The sequence below is a fragment of the Oncorhynchus mykiss genome, chromosome 20 (genome assembly GCF_057628025.1).
Source record: "Oncorhynchus mykiss isolate SJ-2025 chromosome 20, ASM5762802v1, whole genome shotgun sequence".
Taxonomy (NCBI): domain Eukaryota; kingdom Metazoa; phylum Chordata; class Actinopteri; order Salmoniformes; family Salmonidae; genus Oncorhynchus; species Oncorhynchus mykiss.
The window spans coordinates 18,503,127-18,524,377 of record NC_143041.1 but is presented as its reverse complement, the minus strand read 5'-3'; the positions used below and the strand labels follow the sequence as shown (position 1 = coordinate 18,524,377).

The 21,251-nt window shown below is 41.6% G+C and overlaps 1 protein-coding gene across 4 annotated transcripts in view; it reads left to right on the top strand.

The window, feature by feature from the left end:
• LOC110499015 (glutamate receptor ionotropic, delta-1-like) overlaps positions 1–21,251 on the top strand; it is a 428,806-nt gene that overhangs the window by 330,444 nt on the left and 77,111 nt on the right. For all 4 annotated transcript variants that reach the window (XM_036955857.2, XM_036955858.2, XM_090212430.1 and 1 more), the window contains one exon: positions 8,829–8,882. In XM_036955857.2, the coding sequence (XP_036811752.1) occupies positions 8,829–8,882 (54 nt within the window). The remainder of the gene's footprint in view (positions 1–8,828; positions 8,883–21,251) is intronic.

The following is a 21,251-nucleotide window of genomic DNA, read 5'->3' as shown; positions in this document are numbered from 1 at the left end:
TACGCTGAAGATGGTTCTTAATGACTTTCTCTGTATGGTTGGGATCGTTGTCATGCTGCAGAATACATTTGGGGCAAATCAGATGCCTCCCTGCTGGTATTGCATGATGGATAAGTATCTGCCTGTACTTCTCAGCATTGAGGAGACCATTCCTTCTGACCAAATCCCCAACTTCATTTGCAGAAATGCAGCCCCAAACTTGCAAGGAACCGCCACCATGCTTCACTGTTGAACCTCCACCATGCTTCACTGTTGAACCTCCACCATGCTTCGCTGTTGAACCTCCACCATGCTTCACTGTTGCCTGCAGACACTCATTTGTGTACCGCTCTCCAGCCATTCGGCAAACAAACTGCTTTCTGCTACAGCTAAATATTTCAAATTTTGACTCAACAGTCCAGAGCACCTGCTGCCATTTTTCTGCACCCCAGTTCTTGTGTTTTCGTGCATATTTGAGTCACTTGGCCTTGTTTCCACGTCGGAGGTATGGCTTTTTGGCCGCAAGTCATCCATGAAGGCCACTTCTGACGAGACTTCTCCGGGCAGTAGATGGGTGTACCAGGATCCCATTGTTTTCTGCCAATTCTGAGCTGATGGAACTGCTGGATATCTCCCGATTGCGAATGGAAGTAAGCACGTTGTCTCTTTCATCTGCTGCAGTAAGTTTCCTTGGCCCGACCACTGCGTCTACGGTCCTCAACATCGCCCGTTTCTTTGTGCTTCTTCAAAAGAGCTTGGACAGCACATCTGGAAACCCCTGTCTGCCTTGAAATGTCTGCCTGCCTTGCTGATGCAGTATAACTACCTTGTGTCTTGTTGCTGTGCTCAGTCTTGCCATGGTGAATGATGTTTGACAGTAAACTGTCTTCAGCAACCTCACCTTGTTAGCTAAGTTTGGCTGTTCCTCACCCAGTTATATTCCTCCTTCACAACTGTTTCTGTTTCAGTTAATGATTGTGTTTCAACCTACATATTGAATTGATGATCATTAGCACCTGTTTGATATAATTGTTTAATCATACACCTGACTATATGCCTACAAAATCCCTTTGTGGGATTTTGTGCAAGTGTACCTACAAGAATTGATGCTGTTTTGAAGGCAAAGGGTGGCCACACCAAATATGGATTTGATTTAGATTTTTCTTATGTTCACTCACTGCATTTAGTTAATTGATAGATATAATCTATTAGCATGTCTATTTTTGAAAACGTTCTTACTTTACAGCATTTTTTCACACCTGCCTAAAACTTTTTCACAGTACTGTACGTCAATTTAATATAATCCACATAAGAATTCACTCGAGATGCGCTGTAGCCTGCACGTAGCCTACATTAGGTACCATGTAGGTACTGTGTGCATTGTATACAAACAGTGCTTCCAGCTGCCCCCTGGTGGCGATTCTAAATATTTATTCAGATTTTTAAATCCTCCTGCTCCTGAATTATTTTCCTCCTGCAAAAAAAAGGGATCAAATTAAGATCCGACATCTGAAACATCAAAGAATGCTAGTTTTTTTCAGTAAATTGTTGTGAATTCTTCACATGTTGCCTATATGTTAAGCAACCAGATTCTCCCTGAAATACATCCCCCTCAAAGCAGTGTCTTAATTACTTTTTGTAATTTATATACAAATCAGGATGTGTCTCTTTGTGAAATGGAGGAAGACTGTTCTATATTCCTGGTGAGGCGGATGCTAAGACACATTGATTGGAAGCAGAGTTCAAACATACTTTCACAGATTTCTAGAGATGCAGATTCCCTGATGGGATTCCCCCCCCCCCAGCTTTCAACTTCCACCACCCACTCACACACTGTTTGCATAAGGAACATTTGCATGATGTCTTGATAGTCCCACTGACCTAGTAATGATACCTTTATTACAAATACAGTCGGGCAAAAAAGTATTTAGTCAGCCACCAATTGTGCAAGTTCTCCCACTTAAAAAGATGAGAGAGGCCTGTAATTTTCATCATAGGTACACTTCAACTATGACAGACAAAATGAGAAAAAAAATCCAGAAAATCACATTGTAGGATTTTTAATTAATCTATTTGCAAATGATGGTGGAAAATAAGTATTTGGTCAATAACAAAAGTTTATCTCAATACTTTGTTATATACCCATTGTTGGCAATGACAGAGGTCAAATGTTTTCTGTAAGTCTTCACAAGGTTTTCACACACTGTTGCTGGTATTTTGCCCCTTCCTCCATGCAGATCTCCTCTAGAGCAGTGAGGTTTTGGGGCTGTTGCTGGGCAACACGGACTTTCAACTCCCTCCAAAGATTTTCTATGGGGTTGAGATCTGGAGACTGGCTAGGCCACTCCAGGACCTTGAAATGCTTCTTACGAAGCCCGGGCGGAGTGTTTGGGATCATTGTCATGCTGAAAGACTCAGCCACTATTCATCTTCAATGCCCTTGCTGATGGAAGGAGGTTTTCACTCAAAATCTCACGATACATGGCCCCATTAATTCTTTCCTTTACACGGATCAGTCGTTCTGGACCCTTTGCAGAAAAACAGCCCCAAAGCATGATGTTTCCACCCCCATGCTTCACAGTAGGTATGGTGTTATTTGGATGCAACTCAGCATTCTTTGTCCTCCAAGCACAACGAGTTGAGTTTTTACCAAAAAGTTCAATTTTGGTTTCATGTGACCATATGACATTCTCCCAATCTTCTTCTGGATCATCCAAATGCTCTCTAGCAAACTTCAGATGGGCCTGGACATGTACTGGCTTAAGCAGGGGGACACGTCTGGCACTGCAGGATTTGAGTCCCTGGCGGCGTAGTGTGTTACTGATGGTAGGCTTTGTTACTTTGGTCCCAGCTCTCAGCAGGTCATTCCCTAGGTCCCCCCGTGTGGTTCTGGGATTTTTGCTCACCGTTCTTGTGATCATTTTGACCCCACGGGGTGAGATCTTGCGTGGAGCCCCAGATCGAGGGAGATTAGCAGTGGTCTTGTATGTCTTCCATTTCCTAATAATTGCTCCCACAGTTGATTTCTTCAAACCAAGCTGCATACCTATTGCAGATTCAGTCTTCCCAGCCTGGTGCAGGTCTACAATTTTGTTTCTGGTGTCCTTTGACAGCACTTTGGTCTTGGCCATAGTGGAGTTTGGAGTGTGACTGTTTGAGGTTATGGACAGGTATCTTTTATACTGATAACAAGTTCAAACAGGTTCCATTAATACAGGTAATGAGTGGAGGACAGAGGGGCCTCTTAAAGAAGAAGTTACAGGTCTGTGAGAGCCAGAAATCTTGCTTGTTTGTAGGTGACCAAATACTTATTTTCCACCATAATTTGCAAAAAAATTCATAAAAAATCCTACAATGTGATTTTCTGGATTTTTTTTCTCTCATTGTCTGTCATAGTTGAAGTGTACCTATGATGAAAATTACAGGCCTCTCTCATCTTTTTAAGTGGGAGAACTTGTACAATTGGTGGCTGACTAAATACTTTTTTCCCCCACTGTATATATATTCTCACTTAGGTAGACTTGTGTGTTTTAGTCTGAGGCCAGAAAACCTTGCATGTATTGATTTCTTTAGCTTGAAAAAAGAGACAGATAGGATGTGAACGAAAAGGGGATTTTAGAATGTGTTCAACATGTTTCTTTGTTTTATTACCGAATTGATAACATTGATTGTGTCATTTCCTCACGTTGCAGATAGCAGCCAAGTTAAGTGCACAGTATTGCTTTAAATAGTCTATCTATGCATGTTTCATTTGTGTAGAGAAATGACTGGTTGAACTGAACAGAGTAGCCTGGCCTGACCCATAGAATAACACACATAATCTCTATGGAATTCTAGATCAGACCCTTCTCACTGTGTTAATAGCAGTTTCTCCCCAGTGCCTCCACCCAGGTACCCCCTCAGTGGTCTCCCTTCAGTCCCTGCCTCATTATAGGCGGTCAGATCTATCAGGTCTAATCCACTCTGCCAACCTCCCTGGAGGCCACACTCAACATCATCACCCATCAGCTGCTGCCCAAGTGGTGACCAGCCATGCCAACACCCACTTTGCCCAGTGCCACGATCAAGAACACCATGCTGGAGATTTCAGGGATGCATTCCAAATGGCACCCTTTTCCCTACATACTGCACTATGTAGTTGAGAGGGTGTCATTTGGGACACAGGCCTGGATTGAACAGAGAGGGGAAGGTTTTGACTCGAATGCCTCTTTATGAGGTGTTGTACCTTCTGGTTATTGGGTTTAGACAGGTACCTGAGCAGGTCATCAAATGCTTAAATCAAATCAAATCAAAGTGTATTTGTCACGTGCGCCGAATACAACAGTGAAATGCTTACTTACAGGCTCTAACCAATGGTGCGGGGGAAAAAAGGTGTGTGTGTGTGTGTGTGTGTGTGTGTGTGTGTGTGTGTGTGTGTGTGTGTGTGTGTTGGTAAGTAAAGAAATAAAACAACAGTAAAAAGACATTTGAAAAAAGAGTAGCAAGGCTATATACAGACACCTATTAGTCAGGCTTATTGAGGTAGTATGTACATGTAGGTATCGTTAAAATGACTATGCATATATGATGAACAGAGAGTAGCAGAAGCGTAAAAAGAGGGGTTGGCGGGTGGTGGAACACAATGCAGATAGCCCGGTTAGCCAATGTGCGGGAGCACTGGTTGGTCGGGCCAATTTAGGTAGTATGTACATGAATGTATAGTTAAAGTGACTATGCATATAAGATAAACAGAGGTCGAACGATGATGGAGATTCGATTAGCGAGGACTTGGGTATCTCAATGAGGTCTGCTGTATGAGGTCTGGAACCACTGAGCTCTGTCTGGTTCAATGCTGTGGCTTAATACAAAGGATATGACTCAAAGTTGCCTCATTTGAAAGTACAACCAATGATATACTAACAATTGCATACAAACCCATGTTAACTAATTGACGACTAGCCATATCCCACCTCCATGTGATTGTAACAAACTAGCCATATTAGAGCAGTCAACAGAGTTACTCATGCAGTGTAGCCTACACCGTGACATTCTATGAGAGAACACTGCATAGTTATGGTCAACACGAACCCACGGAAGTGTTTACATATGTAACAGCCATCTTATGGTAAGGGAGGCAAACGAGGAGCCATTTGAGAACATCTGGCAGGCCTAACCAACCTGAGGACAGGAAGATCACACAGAGTGATCCATAGCTTTTGCATAGGGCCCCTCAGCTGGCAGATGCTGTATCTTCTTTGTTCTCTATGACGCAATATGCTAAGCTTTTCTAATATAGACACTGTACAAACAGAACGTTTTATAGGTGAGCATGAATACAGTATGGGAGGGTAAGGGTTAAACCATGTGCAGGCCTTTCTTTCTGCAAATGGCATTTTAAACAATAAACAACAATTTTTATTGCACTACAAGAAAGTCTCTGTTGTGACTACCACACAGGGTGTATGTCGTGACGTTGTATTGATTAATGTGACGAGTGCTGTTCATCGAATGATTAACTGATTATAATTACGTGATTCAATGAATCAGGATTTCATTAACTCAGTAACCTGGGGCACCATGGGAAGTTTGTTTTTATTGAGTTTCCATTTCCCAAATTAACTCGAAGTATATGAGGATATTGATTTACAACCGTCGCTAATTCATTCATTTCCTCTACAGTCTCATCCTTAACATCGCATAATCCTGGAATCTGCACAAACCCGAGTCCCACTAAATGAATCCGTATCATACTAATTTAGTTTATTATTTATTTACTAACAAGCTAAAATGATATTATAAGGTACACATACACAAACACACAGTCCAGGCTATTGATTAGAACTTAGTACAATGAAACAGTTCCCTAGCGGGCCAAAACAATATGACACGTGTTACACAAAATGGGGATTTAAAAAGAGAGACAAAGAGAGAGTGCACAAGAGAAAAGGACATTTGTAAACTATGCTTAGTTTATCCCTAACACCTTGCCCCGAACTGCGGCTCTTATGGGTCAGAATATAATGTAATTATTTGTCAAAGGTCTCCGATGGGGTGTCTCTTCATGGACCGGGTTCGCCTTCTCCTCTGATGACGGACTTCTTTGGTTACCGGGTGTAACTCTCTGATTGTCCACACGATGTCAGTGTCCTTTCTGTTAGTGGTCCGTTTCCTCACCCTTGTTCTGGAAGGGGTTCTTCTGAGTACGGTCAGCCGTGTAGCTGACCGTACTCAGGAATGAAAGCAGTGTAGACACACGATTCCTTGGAATGAAAGCAGTGTAGACACACGATTCCTTGGAATGAAAGCAGTGTAGACACACGATTCCTTGGAATGAAAGCAGTGTAGACACACAATTCCTTGGAATGAAAGCAGTGTAGACACACGATTCCTTGGAATGAAAGCAGTGTAGACACACGATTCCTTGGAATGAAAGCAGTGTAGACACACGATTCCTTGGAATGAAAGCAGTGTAGACACACGATTCCTTGGAGAATGGTAACCGGTGGTCCTGCTTGAATTCACCCTCTTAGATTGTTAAACGGTTCCTTTATCTTCTTCAACCTTGTGTTGCGTTTTGGGGTTGCGACTAACTAGGACTTTGGCTGCAGCACGTGGTCACCTAGTCTGAATGTAAATTCTTAACACACATGTTTTATAGATGATTGTGGACTTCAGGAAACAGCAGAGGGAACACCCCCCTATCCACATTGATGGAACAGTAGTGGAGAGGGTAGCAAGTTTTAAGTTCCTCGGCATACACATCACAGACAAACTGAATTGGTCCACTCACACAGACAGCATTGTGAAGAAGGCGCAGCAGCGCCTCTTCAACCTCAGGAGGCTGAAGAAATTTGGCTTGTCACCAAAAGCACTCACAAACCTCTACAGATGCACAATCGAGAGCATCCTGGCGGGCTGTATCACCGCCTGGTACGGCAACTGCTCCGCCCTCAACCGTAAGGCTCTCCAGAGGGTAGTGAGGTCTGCACAACGCATCACCGGGGGCAAACTACCTGCCCTCCAGGACACCTACACCACCCGATGTTACAGAAAGGCCATAAAGATCATCAAGGACATCAACCACCCGAGCCACTGCCTGTTCACCCCGCTATCATCCAGAAGGCGAGGTCAGTACAGGTGCATCAAAGCTGGGACCGAGAGACTGAAAAACAGCTTCTATCTCAAGGCCATCAGACTGTTAAACAGCCACCACTAACATTGAGTGGCTGCTGCCAACACACTGACACTGACTCAACTCCAGCCACTTTAATAATGGGAATTGATGGGAAATGATGTAAATATATCACTAGCCACTTTAAACAATGCTACCTTATATAATGTTACTTACCCTACATTATTCATCTCATATGCATACGTATATACTGTACTCTATATCATCGACTGTATCCTTATATAATACATGTATCACTAGCCACTTTAACTATGCCACTTTGTTTACATACTCATCTCATATGTATATACTGTACTCGATACCATCTACTGTATCTTGCCTATGCTGCTCTGTACCATCACTCATTCATATATCCTTATGTACATATTCTTTATCCCCTTACACTGTGTACAAGAAAGTAGTTTTGGAATTGTTAGTTAGATTGCTTGTTGGTTATTACTGCATTGTCGGAACTAGAAGCTCAAGCATTTCGCTACACTCGCATTAACATCTGCTAACCATGTGTATGTGACAAATAATGTATGTGACAAATAATTTATGGCAAGTTCTCTGGGCATAACTAGTTACGAGGCTTGGTCTGGATTTGACTCTGATCCAATTTAGACAACTAACTTCACATTTCATCTTTACAAAAACATTCTCTTTGATCTGGAAATTTTCCAGAATGCAAACATCAGGTAAAATTCTTAAAGTTACAATGTTTTCGTTATAGCGTCATCATTTAACTTTTAATCACATAACAAAAACGACATTCATTTTCATATTCCATATATCGTCGTTACCACCATTTTGGCTGATGAAACATATTGTCCCAAAGTCCATTTAAAGTCCATCCATTTGCCATTTACTGTTCTGGAGGTAGGTTCTCCATAGCCTCATCATACATTCCATTCTTCCACACTGAGAGGACAAAGGGATTTTATCTGCTGCTTTAAGATTTACAATGGGCTGGAGGTGTCATAACCTCCCCCACCTCCATACCTCTCGATCCCCCGCTGGTGGGTGTGAGAGATGTCTCTGTCGGATTGTGGTCCACGGTAACCTGACCCAAACAGGCAGCCATGACACATAGGACCAAGCAAGCAATGCGATGTAAAATGTAGGCTTACACAGAGCAATTCTAGTATTTCAAAAGGCTAGGATGTTAGGTGCTAAAACGTTTTGGCACTACCTAAGCTGCAGCTCTAAGGTGTACAAAAGGCTTGTGGTTTGGAAAGTACACTTTTCTGCTGGAACGGCCTGCCAACACAATGGACTGTGGGAAAGGCAGTACCACCAGGAGAACAACAAATGGGAGAACAACAAAGGACATTTTTATCAACACTATTTCCACAGTCAAGTCATTCTCTGTGAACATTCTGAGCTCGGTTCTTGACAGATTTAAGCTCCAGTCCAGTGGATGGATTTTTGGAGGGTCTTTAGCTGTGAGCCTTGCATGGACCCAATGCTGTCTGTCCACCATGGTTTGCCAAGCCACATGGGTGTTATGTTTGTCCCTTGTATAATTGGATAATGACAAGACTGTAGAGGATTTTACATGGGTTCTGTTGGATCGAAACAATGGCAATACATCCAAGTCTTCTGCCCTCAATCTGCCTGTTCCCTCCACGGCCGTAGCTGTTCACTTGCAGTATGGTAACCTCTTTCTTTCTCTCTTCCTCTCTCTCTTTCTTTGCAGGCTGTTGAAACCAACCTGGCTTCCAAGGACAGTCACTGGGTGTTTGTCAATGAGGTAGGAAAAGACAAGAGTATTTATGTTAATGCTGTTTTTACATCTCTCTCTATCGCTGTCTGGCCCCCTCTTTGCTTCTTTTCCCTCTCTCTCTCTCTCTCTCTTTCTCCTCCTAACTACTATCTTTGCCCTCCCTCTATATACCCACAACAATAAAAAACAGTGAGTTGATGATTAAGGGAACATCCTTTAGACATCTTTTAACTCAGTAGTCACCCACAGTGACTGAAGTTCAGTAGCACCTTGCAATGTGCGTGTCTTATAATGTTCAGTCAATGCACACTGAGCTCTAACAAAAGGAGTGTTCATTGTTTGATACAGCGCATTACAAGCATTGCCAAGTGGTTAAGTAAGGATGCCTGAGCGTTTCCTCTTGGTCTGTTTACATTTCAATATGCCTGATTCTCCCACATCCACTTTAAGCATTTGCAGTTCTGGAAAACAATTCTCATTTTATGAATTATAAATTCTAAACTGTCATCCCTTGCTTAATTTGCCGGTGTTGCCACTCTGCCAGTTGCAAATTAAGAATTTAAATTCCAGAAAGATCTGTTTTAACAGTTCTGGTACCGCAATCCACTTATTTAAGTATGCCACCATACAGAGTCTAGGTGTGCGTATTTTCCCGATATAGTATACTACTTTTTACCAGAGCCCAATGGGAATAGGATGCCATTTTTATGACGCAGCCTAGATCTTTGCCATAGACATAGTCTGGGTCTCTGGACCACTAGGATGCGACACTTGTTTTTCAGTATTGGCTGAAAGACTGAGACCCGGGAGGGGGGCAAGGGGGCCGAGGCCGAGTCAAGACCAAGACCAGAACAATGCAAATCTAATCTAGTATTTCTGCGTTCATATTTCAGAAGAACGTCTTTAGACATTCAGAATGGTGACATAATGCACGCTGAGAGAAAATAAAGAGCCACTCTAAAAATGATCACTAACCCAAATGGGTCTCTAAATAATAGATAAAAAGACAAAACATATAACAACTTCCTCAGTCTGCCCTTACTAAGACACTGAACCAAAATACTATAGTTTCAGACTACTAATTATCCTTACACCTCTGAAGACGCGACTTCCATGCCAGTCGGAAGAACTTGTTGTTCTGGTGTTTTATCTCTGAACACTCAAAAGCTGATTTCTCCACCGACTGTCGGATAACGGGAACCATGGGGTGTTAACAACACTAAGGTGGAAACTAGAGATCAACGACTGCCAACGTGTTCAGCCTGAGACATGCCATTTCGTTATCCTTACGCTCACACCTCACCATTGTTACAGCCCCCTCCTCTCCCTTCCTTAATTGTCACAGACCCCCCCCCCCCCGTTCAAAAGTCAAATGGTAAAACATAACATATCTAATTAAATAAAACATGATTAAAAACAAGTATTCAAGATGAGCCAAGACATAAGTACAATAAAAAAAAAGTTATGAAATAAGTTAGATTAAATTGTAAAAAATATATACAATTGCACTGTAATGCCGGGACGCCCCTTGCACCGACATGCTGTGCCTTAGACAGCTGTGTACAACATAAGTCATAAATGAAAAAATATATTCCAAACCCCTTTCCAAACAAAAAAAAAGTTAGGGACACAACAATGTTTTAAAATTGCAAGCTCTCCTCAACAATGCCATAAACATTTATAAAAACATACACAATATCAATACTTTTTTCTAAACGATAAGTAATAAGGAGTCAAAAAGAAAAAAGAAGAGGGTAATGTTCTGTATATACAGTTGAAGTCGGAAGTTTACATGCACCTTAGCCAAATACATTTAAACTCAGTTTTCACAATTCCTGACATTTAATCCTAGTACAAAGTCCCTGTTTTAGGACAGTTAGGATCACCACTTTATGTCAGATTAATTTAAGAGAGAACAATTTATTTCAGCTTTTATTTCTTTCATCACATTCCCAGAGGGTCAGCAGTTTACATACAGTCAATTAGGACATTTTGTGAAGCCTTCCACAAGATTCCCACAATAAGTTGGGTGAATTTTGGCCCATTCCTCCTGACAGAGCTGGTGTAACTGAGTCAGGTTTGTAGGCCTCCTTGCTCGCACACGCTTTTTCAGATCTGCCAACAAATTTTCTTTGGGATTGAGGTCAGGTGTTTGTGATGGGCACTCCAATACCTTGACTTTGTTGTCCTTAAGCCATTTTGCCACAACTTTGGAAGTATGTTGGGGTCATTGTCCATTTGGAAGACCCATTTGCGACCAAGCTTTAACTTCCTGACTGATGTCTTGAGATGTTGCTTCAATATATCCACATCATTTCCCTCTTCATGATGCCATCTATTTTGTGGAGTGCACCAGTCCCTCCTGCAGCAAAGCACCCCACAACATGATGCTGCCACCCCCATGCTTCACGGTTGGGATGGTATTCTTTGGCTTGCAAGGCTCCCTCTTTTTCCTCCAAACATTACGATGGTCATTATGGCCAAACAGTTCTATTTTTGTTTCATCAGACCAGAGGACATTTCTACAAAAAGTATGATCTTTGTCCCCATGTGCAGTTGCAAACCGTAGTCTGCATTTTTATGGCGATTTTGGAGCAGTGAATTCTTCCTTGCTGAGCAGCCTTTCAGGTTATATCGATATAGGCCTGTTTTACTGTGGATATACACTGTAAAGCATCTTCACAAGGTAATTTGCTGTTGTTCTGAGATTGATTTGCACTTTTCGCACCAAAGTATGTTCATCTTTAGGAGACAGAACGCATCTCCTTCCTGAGCGGTATGACGGCTGCGTGGTTCCATGGTGTTTATGCTTGCATACTATTGTTTGTACAAGATGAACGTGGTACCTTCAGGCATTTGGAAATTGCTCCTAATGATTAACCAGACTTGTGGAGGTCTACAATGATTTATTTTTTTTGTCTTGGCTTATTTCTTTTGATTTTCCCATGATGTCAAGCAAAGATGCACTGAGTTTGAAGGTTGGCCTTGAAATATATCCACAGGTACACCTGCAATTGACTCAAATGATGTCAATTAGCCCATCAGAAGCTTCTAAAGCCATGACATAATTTTCTGGAATTTTCCAAGCTGTTTAAAGGCACAGTCAACTTAGTGTATGTAAAACTCTGACCCACTGGAATTGTGATAATGTGAATTTTAAGTGAAATAATCTGTCTGTAAACAATTGTTGGAAAAATTGCTTGTGTCGTGCACAAACTAACTTGCCAAAACTATAGTTTGCTAACAATACATTTGTGAAGTGGTTGAAAAATGAGTTTTAACGACTCCAACCTAAATGTATGTATACTTCCGACTTCAACTGTAGGTAAGCGTGGGTGTCCTGTATTTACAGTGGCTTGCAAAAGTATTTACCCCCATTGGCATTTTTCCTATTTTGTTGCCTTACAACCTGTAATTAAAATGTATTTTTGGGTGATTTGTATATTTGATTTACACAACATACCTACCACTTTGAAGTGGCAAAGCATTTTTTATTGTGAGACAGAAAAGGAAATTAGACAAAAAAAACATAACTTGAGCATGGATAACTATTTACCCCCCCAAAGTCAATACTTTGTAGATCCACCTTTTGCAGTTATTACAGCTGCAAGTCTCTTGGGGTATGTCTCTAGAAGCTTGGCACGTATAGCCAATGGGATTTTTTCACATTCTTCAAGGCAAAATGTCTTCAGCTCCTTCAAGTTAGATGGGTTCCTGCTGGTGTACAGCAATCTTTAAGTCATACCACATATTCTCAATTGGTTTGAGGTCTAGGCTTTGACTAGGCCATTCCAAGAAATTTAAATGTTTCCCCTTAGACCACTCAAGTGTTGCTTTAGCAGTATGCTTAGGGTCATTTTCCTGCTGGAAGGTGAACCTCTATCCCAGTCTCAAATCTTTGGAAGACTGAAACAGGTTTCCCTCAAGAATTTCCCTGTATTTAGCGCGTCATCCATCATTCCTTCAATTCAGAACAGTTTCTCAGTCCCTGCAGATGAAAAACATCCCCACAGCGGGATGCTGCCACCACCATGCTTCACTGTGGGGGTGGTATTCTCGGGGTGATGAGAGGTTTTGAGTTTGCGCCAGGCATGCCGTTTTTCTTGATGGCCAAAAAGCTAAATTTTAGTTTCATCTGACCAGAGTACCTTCTTCCATATGTTTGGGGAGTCTCCCACATGCCTTTTGGCGAACACCAAACGTGTTTGCTTATTTTCTTCTTTAAGCAATGTTTTTTTCTAGACACTCTTCTGTAAAGCCCAGCTCTGTGGAGTGTACGGCTTAAAGTGGTCCTATGGACAGATACTCCAATGTCCACTGTGGAGCTTTGCAGCTCCTTCAGGGTTATCTTTGGTCTCTTTGTTGCCTCTCTGATTAATGCCCTCCTTTACTGGTCCATGAGTTTTTGTCGGTGGCCCTCTCTTAGCAGGTTTGTTGTGGTGCCATATTCTTTAAATTTTTTGATAATGATTTAATGGTGATCCATGGGATATTAAAAGTTTCTGATATTTTTTAATAACCCAACCCTAATCTGTACTTCTCCACAACTTTGTCCCTGACCTGTTTTGAGAGCTCCTTGGTCTCCACGGTGCCGCTTTCTTGGTGGTGCCCCTTGCTTAGTGGTGTTGCAGACTCTGGGGCCTTACAGAACAAGTGTACATATACTGAGATCATGTGACAGATCATGTGACACTTAGATTTCACACAGGTAGACTTTATTTAACTAATTATGTGACCTATGAAGGTAATTGGTTGCACCAGATTTTATTTAGGGGCTTCATAGTAAAGTGGGTGAATACATATGCACGCACCAATTTTCATTTTCATTTTTTTTGTAGAATTATTTTTTTCATTTCACTTCACCAATTTGGACTATTTTGTGTATGTCCATAACATGAAATCGATTTAAATTATAGGTTGTAATGCAACAAAATAGGAAAAACTCCAAGGGGTATGAATACTTTTGCAAGGCACTGTAGGTAAGTGTTTGCTTCTCAAAAAGTGTCTTGAGAAGCTGGTGTGAAGAGTCAGTGAAAATAGTCTCTAAGGTGCAGGTCATTGTCTGTGGTCTATTTCACATCAGATGTTTTGGGTAGGGCTGCGGTAAACTTGGATTGTTGCTCCGGTTTTCATTCTGATGCCACTTTTAATTCCCATAAGCCCGCTTGGCCCTTCTTCTCCGGAATGCTTCTGCGATCAAGTCCTCAAACTAAGGGGAACGCCAGGAGGGGAGGTTATTAAAAATGCCGACTGTCCATAGCCTGTGAAATTACAGAAGACAATCACTTATTTTGCCCAAAAATCTAACTGTCTTGAACACTGGAATCTAAAAGCTGAAAAAGAAAACACTAAAATCTTTGGAACAAGTCTAAACTTTTCAAAACTCAATACTGTATCTAGAATGTAGGGATTGTTTTACATTTATAAACTAACTTGTCTCTGGCGACACCGCCTTCACTTTTTTATGTCCTGTTTCTTTGCTCTGTCCGACGACTTATGCCTCTCTCTTTCAGTCCAATACCGATTTGCATCTAAGGAGTCAGTGTGGTGTATTACACTGAATATAAATGCAACATGTAAAGTGTTGGCTGAAATGAAAGATCCCAGAAATGTTCCCTATGGACAAAAAGCCTATTTCTCTCAAATTTTGTGCACTAATTTGTTTAGTGAACATTTCTCCTTTGCCGAGATAATCCATCCAACAGGTGTGGCATAACAAGAAGCAGATTAAACAGCATGATCATTACACAGGTGCATCTTGTGCTGGGGACAATAAAAGGCCACTCAAAAATGTGCAGTTTTGTCACACAACACAATGCCACAGATGTCTCAAGTTTTGAGGGAGCATGCAATTGGCATGCTGACTGCAGGAATATCCACCAAAGCTGTTGCCAGATAATTGGATGTTCATTTCTCTACCATAAACCACCTCCAATATTGTTTTAGAGAATTTGGCAGTACGTCCAACCGGCTTCACAACCGCAGACCATGTGTAACCACGCCAGCCCAGGACCTCCACATCCGGCTTCTTCCCCTGTGGAATAGTCTGAGAACAGCCGCCCGGACAGCTGATGAAACTGTGTGTTTGCATAACCGAAGAATTACTGCACAAACTGTAAGAAACCGTCTCAGGGAAGCCCATCTGCGTGCTCGACGTACTGGGCAGATGACCGGTGTGGGCGAGCGGTTTGCTGATCTCAAAGCTGTGAATAGAGTGCCTCATGGTGGCGGTGGAGTTATGGCATGGCATAAGCTATGGACAATGAACACAATTGCATTTTATCTATGGAAATTTGAATGCACAGAGATACCGTGACGAGATCCTGCCCATTGTCATGCCATTCATCCGCCGCCATCACCTCATGTTTCAGCATGATAATGCACAGCTCCATGTTGCAAGGATCTGTACACAATTCCTGGACGCTGAAAATGTCCCAGTTCTTCCATGGCCTGCATACTCATAAGACATGTCATCCATTGAGCATGTTTGTGATGCTCTGGATCGATGTGTATGACAGCATGTTCCAGTTCCCACCAACCCCTTTTTGGAGCTGGTGGAACCTGTGTGTGCTTGGGCTACCGTGAGCTTCCTAGTTAGGTACCCTCTGAGCTGGCTTAGGGCGTGATTGTATGTCCCCATAATATGCTATACAGAGTGACCGACTAAAGGGGAATGTACAGTTATAAATATAACTACTGTTCCCTGAAGGAGGCAACAAGGTACAGTGCCTTGCGAAAGTATTCAGCCCCCTTGAACTTTGCGACCTTTTGCCACATTTCAGGCTTCAAACATAAAGATATAAAACTGTATTTTTTTGTGAAGAATCAACAACAAGTGGGACACAATCATGAAGTGGAACGACATTTATTGGATATTTCAAACTTTTTTAACAAATCAAAAACTGAAAAATTGGGCGTGCAAAATTATTCAGCCCCCTTAAGTTAATACTTTGTAGCGCCACCTTTTGCTGCGATTACAGCTGTAAGTCGCTTGGGGTATGTCTCTATCAGTTTTGCACATCGAGAGACTGAAATTTTTTCCCCATTCCTCCTTGCAAAACAGCTCGAGCTCAGTGAGGTTGGATGGAGAGCATTTGTGAACAGCAGTTTTCAGTTCTTTCCAAAGATTCTCGATTGGATTCAGGTCTGGACTTTGACTTGGCCATTCTAACACCTGGATATGTTTATTTTTGAACCATTCCATTGTAGATTTTGCTTTATGTTTTGGATCATTGTCTTGTTGGAAGACAAATCTCCGTCCCAGTCTCAGGTCTTTTGCAGACTCCATCAGGTTTTCTTCCAGAATGGTCCTGTATTTGGCTCCATCCATCTTCCCATCAATTTTAACCATCTTCCCTGTCCCTGCTGAAGAAAAGCAGGCTCAAACCATGATGCTGCCACCACCATGTTTGACAGTGGGGATGGTGTGTTCAGCTGTGTTGCTTTTACGCCAAACATAACGTTTTGCATTGTTTCCAAAAAGTTCAATTTTGGTTTCATCTGACCAGAGCACCTTCTTCCACATGTTTGGTGTGTCTCCCAGGTGGCTTGTGGCAAACTTTAAACTACACTTTTTATGGATATCTTTAAGAAATGTCTTTCTTCTTGCCACTCTTCCATAAAGGCCAGATTTGTGCAATATACGACTGATTGTTGTCCTATGGACAGAGTCTCCCACCTCAGCTGTAGATCTCTGCAGTTCATCCAGAGTGATCATGGGCCTCTTGGCTGCATCTCTGATCAGTCTTCTCCTTGTATGAGCTGAAAGTTTAGAGGGACGGCCAGGTCTTGGTAGATTTGCAGTGGTCTGATACTCCTTCCATTTCAATATTATCGCTTGCACAGTGCTCCTTGGGATGTTTAAAGCTTGGGAAATCTTTTTGTATCCAAATCCGGCTTTAAACTTCTTCACAACAGTATCTCGGACCTGCCTGGTGTGTTCCTTGTTCTTCATGATGCTCTCTGCGCTTTTAACGGACCTCTGAGACTATCACAGTGCAGGTGCATTTATACAGAGACTTGATTACAAACAGGTGGATTGTATTTATCATCATTAGCCATTTAGGTCAACATTGGATCATTCAGAGATCCTCACTGAACTTCTGGAGAGAGTTTGCTGCACTGAAAGTAAAGGGGCTGAATAATTTTGCACGCTCAATTTTTCAGTTTTTGATTTGTTAAAAAAGTTTGAAATATCCAATAAATGTCGTTCCACTTCATGATTGTGTCCCACTTGTTGTTGATTCTTCACAAAAAAATACAGTTTTATATCTTTATGTTTGAAGCCTGAAATGTGGCAAAAGGTCGCAAAGTTCAAGGGGGCCGAATACTTTCGCAAGGCACTGTATAACATATTTTGTCCCTGCGCCGTCAGGGAACTTGGGCTCGCTGAAGACCTGTGCTAAATTGAGGAAACTCATGCGATCCCTGGTATCAGAGCCAGGAAGCTACTTCTTTATCATGAAAGATATTTTGACTTAAATGTACACACTCGGGAACAGACCACTTTAAACAGAGATAGTGAGTGCTCAACTTTCAAACAATTTCCCCACTCTTCCCTAGTAGCTGCACAGAGCAAGTTGACATTTATTGGGATGAGTCTTGTTCTGGAGGCACAGCTGAGAGATTTCCATACCTTTACACTAGTTGGGCCTGCTGCAAAGTCAAAATTGGCTGTATATAGTAAAAATGCAGTATTTAAGGTTAGGCATAAAGTTAGCAGTGGATATGAATGTACAGGTAATTGACAAAATCATGGAAACACTTCAGCGATTGAGTGATACAAAGTATATTGAAAGCAGGTGCTTCCACACAGGTGTGGTTCCTGAATAAGGCTGTGGCGGTTATGAAAATTCGTCAGCCAGTGATTATCAAGCAAAGAACTGCAGGTCTCACGGTAATTGACCGATAATTAACACCAACTGAAAAGCCAGCGCTGTACAGTGACTGAACATTTAATTTTACACAGGACAGGAATAGGGCCAGAACCGGGTAACCCAACAACATACATTAGTCAATTCTGAAGTGGGGAACAGAGCTGGGGAACAGACAGATATAGGGGAGGTAGTAACACAGGTGATTGAGTCCAGATGAGTCCAATGAATCTCTGATGTGAATGACTAGGGAAGAAGATGTGCGTAATGATGGTGGTAGGAGTGCGCAGCGCAGGGCAGCCTGGTGCCCTCGAGCGCCAGTGAGGGAGAGAGGGAGCAGACGTGACACTGTTGTAAAGAGAAACAATGTGCTTAATATTAGGAAAGTTGTTAAATAAATACAGTTGGCCTAGACTATAGAAAGCGAATGGGATCCTCCTCTTTTTAATAGAGGCCATCACTCTGTTTTCTGACGCAATTGCATAGCCTATACAAATGTTGCGCAACATGAGCTCATGGGCTCTCATGAAGTGTTTGATTAGATTTTCGATCACATTTGCATTGATGTCATAGTGATTACAGGGATAATATAGTGCTGAGTACCAGGCAGTTAGAACGTTTGGTAGGCTGCTAATGACCATCAGCAGCATCATAAATTGGAGAAGCCTAATTACCGTAAACGGTCACGTATAATTTCACTACCTTCATGGTGGTAATACGGTCATGTAACAACACTATTCCTGAGTAAATTAAGCAATTAACATCCTATCATGCTTAAGGTCATGTATAAAAATGCTGGACAGGACATTATTTTGCCTACCATGTCTATGCCCCCATATGATTACTATGTCCCCATCCACAGGGCACGAGTGGTCACTGAATGGTTTGATGAGCATGAATACGATGTAAACCATATACCATAACCATCTCAGTCACCAGATCTAAACCCAGTTCAACACTAATGGGAGATTCTGTAGCGGTGCCTGAGACAGCATTTTCCACCAACATCAATAAAACACCAAATGATGGAATTTGTCATGGAAGAATGGTGTCACATCCTTCCAATAGCGTTCCATACACTAGAATCTATGCCAAGGTGGATTGAAGCTGGTCTGGCTCGTAGTGGTCCAATGCCCTCTTAAGACACTTTATGTTAGTGATTTCTTTATTTTGTCAGTTACCTGTATTATGAAAGGACTGTGCATGTTTGGCCTGGCAAAAGCATTTTTAGAAGCTGACTGAATGGGAGCTCATCATTCAGAGTTTTTTTTATTCCGCTGGGCTCGGCAGGTCTCAGGAAGAAATTACGAATACTCATTGTCCAAGACCGAGTCAAGACCGAGTAAAAATGTATCTGACACCGAGACAAGACACTCAATTTGTGGTCTCGAGACCGGACTCGACACATTGCCTACGGGCTGCTTTAAAAAAAATATATATATACACTATTAACATACATAGCATATATACAGTGCATTCGGAAAGTATTCAGACCCCTTGACTTTATCCACATTTTGTTACGCTACAGCCTCATTCTAAAATTGATTAAATAAATAAAATGCTATTGTTAAATATGGAGACCCTGCATGGATCATTTGCTTTGAACATCATCAGACATAATATTTGTTGCTAATATAGAAATGTGTTTAATTAGTGTAGCCTTAGATGTTCTTTGTTGTTGTTCAATTACATTAGACATCAGTCAAAATGAATAAGAAAAAACTTTTCTAAATAATATGTTTCTGAGAAAAGCGTTAGGATATGGATTTTCTTTAAAGAGAGATCAGACTCAGATGTTCCAGAGTTGTGTAGAATCACTTAGGGAAGCAATTCTTTACATTCAGCATCACTCCACCAAGGAAAATATAGTATTCTATCTCACAAAGATATCTACATATATTTCAGGATGTTGTATATCCTGGAAATTATCAGAGTTCATGTAAACTGTATGAGATATTACCACTAGGTTTCTAAAACCACAACTCAACAAAATCACAATCTCTTTTTGTCTTTTAATAATTTTAAGCATATTTTAATAGGTTGAAGACCTAACAAACACTTTGTACTTTTTTGTAACACTTTTTACATAGGCACGGCCCTGTTGTTACTTCATATCTCAGCAATAATGCCTTGCATTATGCCTGGGAAGAAAGCACTTCAATTTGCTCAACTTGCCACTGACTCAACCATCAGCTCAACTTACCATAGTGCAAACATTTAGACTATTAGCCCCCACAGCTACAATGATGGCCTTTCATGCTAGGTTTAGGACCTCATATTAAAGCGTATAGAGACCCCAATTGATGTATAAACAGTCTAAAAAAGGATCTACTTTGGTTTAGACACAAGCATCATGAAACCCCTAACCTCTAAATAAATTTTACTTTGTGAAAATCCAATTTTTGGATGTAACTTGCTTAGCACTTTGTCCATGTTGTTTCTTCCTCCATGAAAAGATGACCTCTTCTGAAATATATGGTCAAATTATTAATTTTGTGTATAGTTTCCTAGAAAAAAAGGTGGCTCAGGTTACCCCTTAGGCTCAGCTTACCCCACTCCCCTCTACTGTGTGTGTGCACTGTTAATAATTTAGGTTAAAAAATGATGTTGCTTTTGAGGCTGCTTGTTAAAAACTATTTATAGTTTTTCTGTCAGAACCAGCAAATCGTTTTTAATCGTAATATTGAGCCTGCAATGTATGGTTCCAGTACCACCATATTGCACTTTCACACTGTGTAGCTAGCTTGTCCTAGCTGAGACACTCTAACCTTGGTGTTGTACTATCAGACAGATCTTCCAGAACGATGCTGTAGCTTTACATTACTTATTCATCTGCTACAGGGGCTGCAAAGGCCCAGGCCAAGATCAACACTACTCTGTCTAAATAAACAGGAGTGTTTATGAAAGAGATCATGGACTTTTGCCAGGGGTAAACAGTTGTGTCCTCCATCCAAATATCCGTCTGTTATACGCTGAGTGTACAAAACATTAAGAACACCTTCCATTCTTGATGCACATGTGAAACTTTTGAGTGTGAAAAACCCAGCAGTGTTGCAAAACTCAAAATGGTGCACCTGGCACCTACTACCATACACCATTCAAGGGCACTTAAATATTGTGTCTTGCCCATTCACTCTCTGAATGGCACACAAACACAATCCATTTCTCAATTGTCTCAAGGCTTAAAAGTCCTTATTTAATCTGTCTCCTCCCCTTCATCTACACCGATTAAAGGGGATTTAACAACTATTTGTGACATCAATAAGGGATCATAGCTTTCACCTGGATTCACCTGGTCAGTCTATGTCATGAAAAGACCATGTGTCCTTAATGTTTCGTACACTCATTGCAAGTCCATAGTCTATTGTCAATCGTCCCTACCCTGGGCCACTCTCCTGTCTGGGGCTTGAGAGTCTAGAGTAGCTTGGCTCCAGTCTTCGGACCTGTTGGATGACCAGATGGTCTTCCCCAGGGGTTGGCATGATAGAGGCCCAGTCTGTACAGCACCTGCAGTTGTTGGACA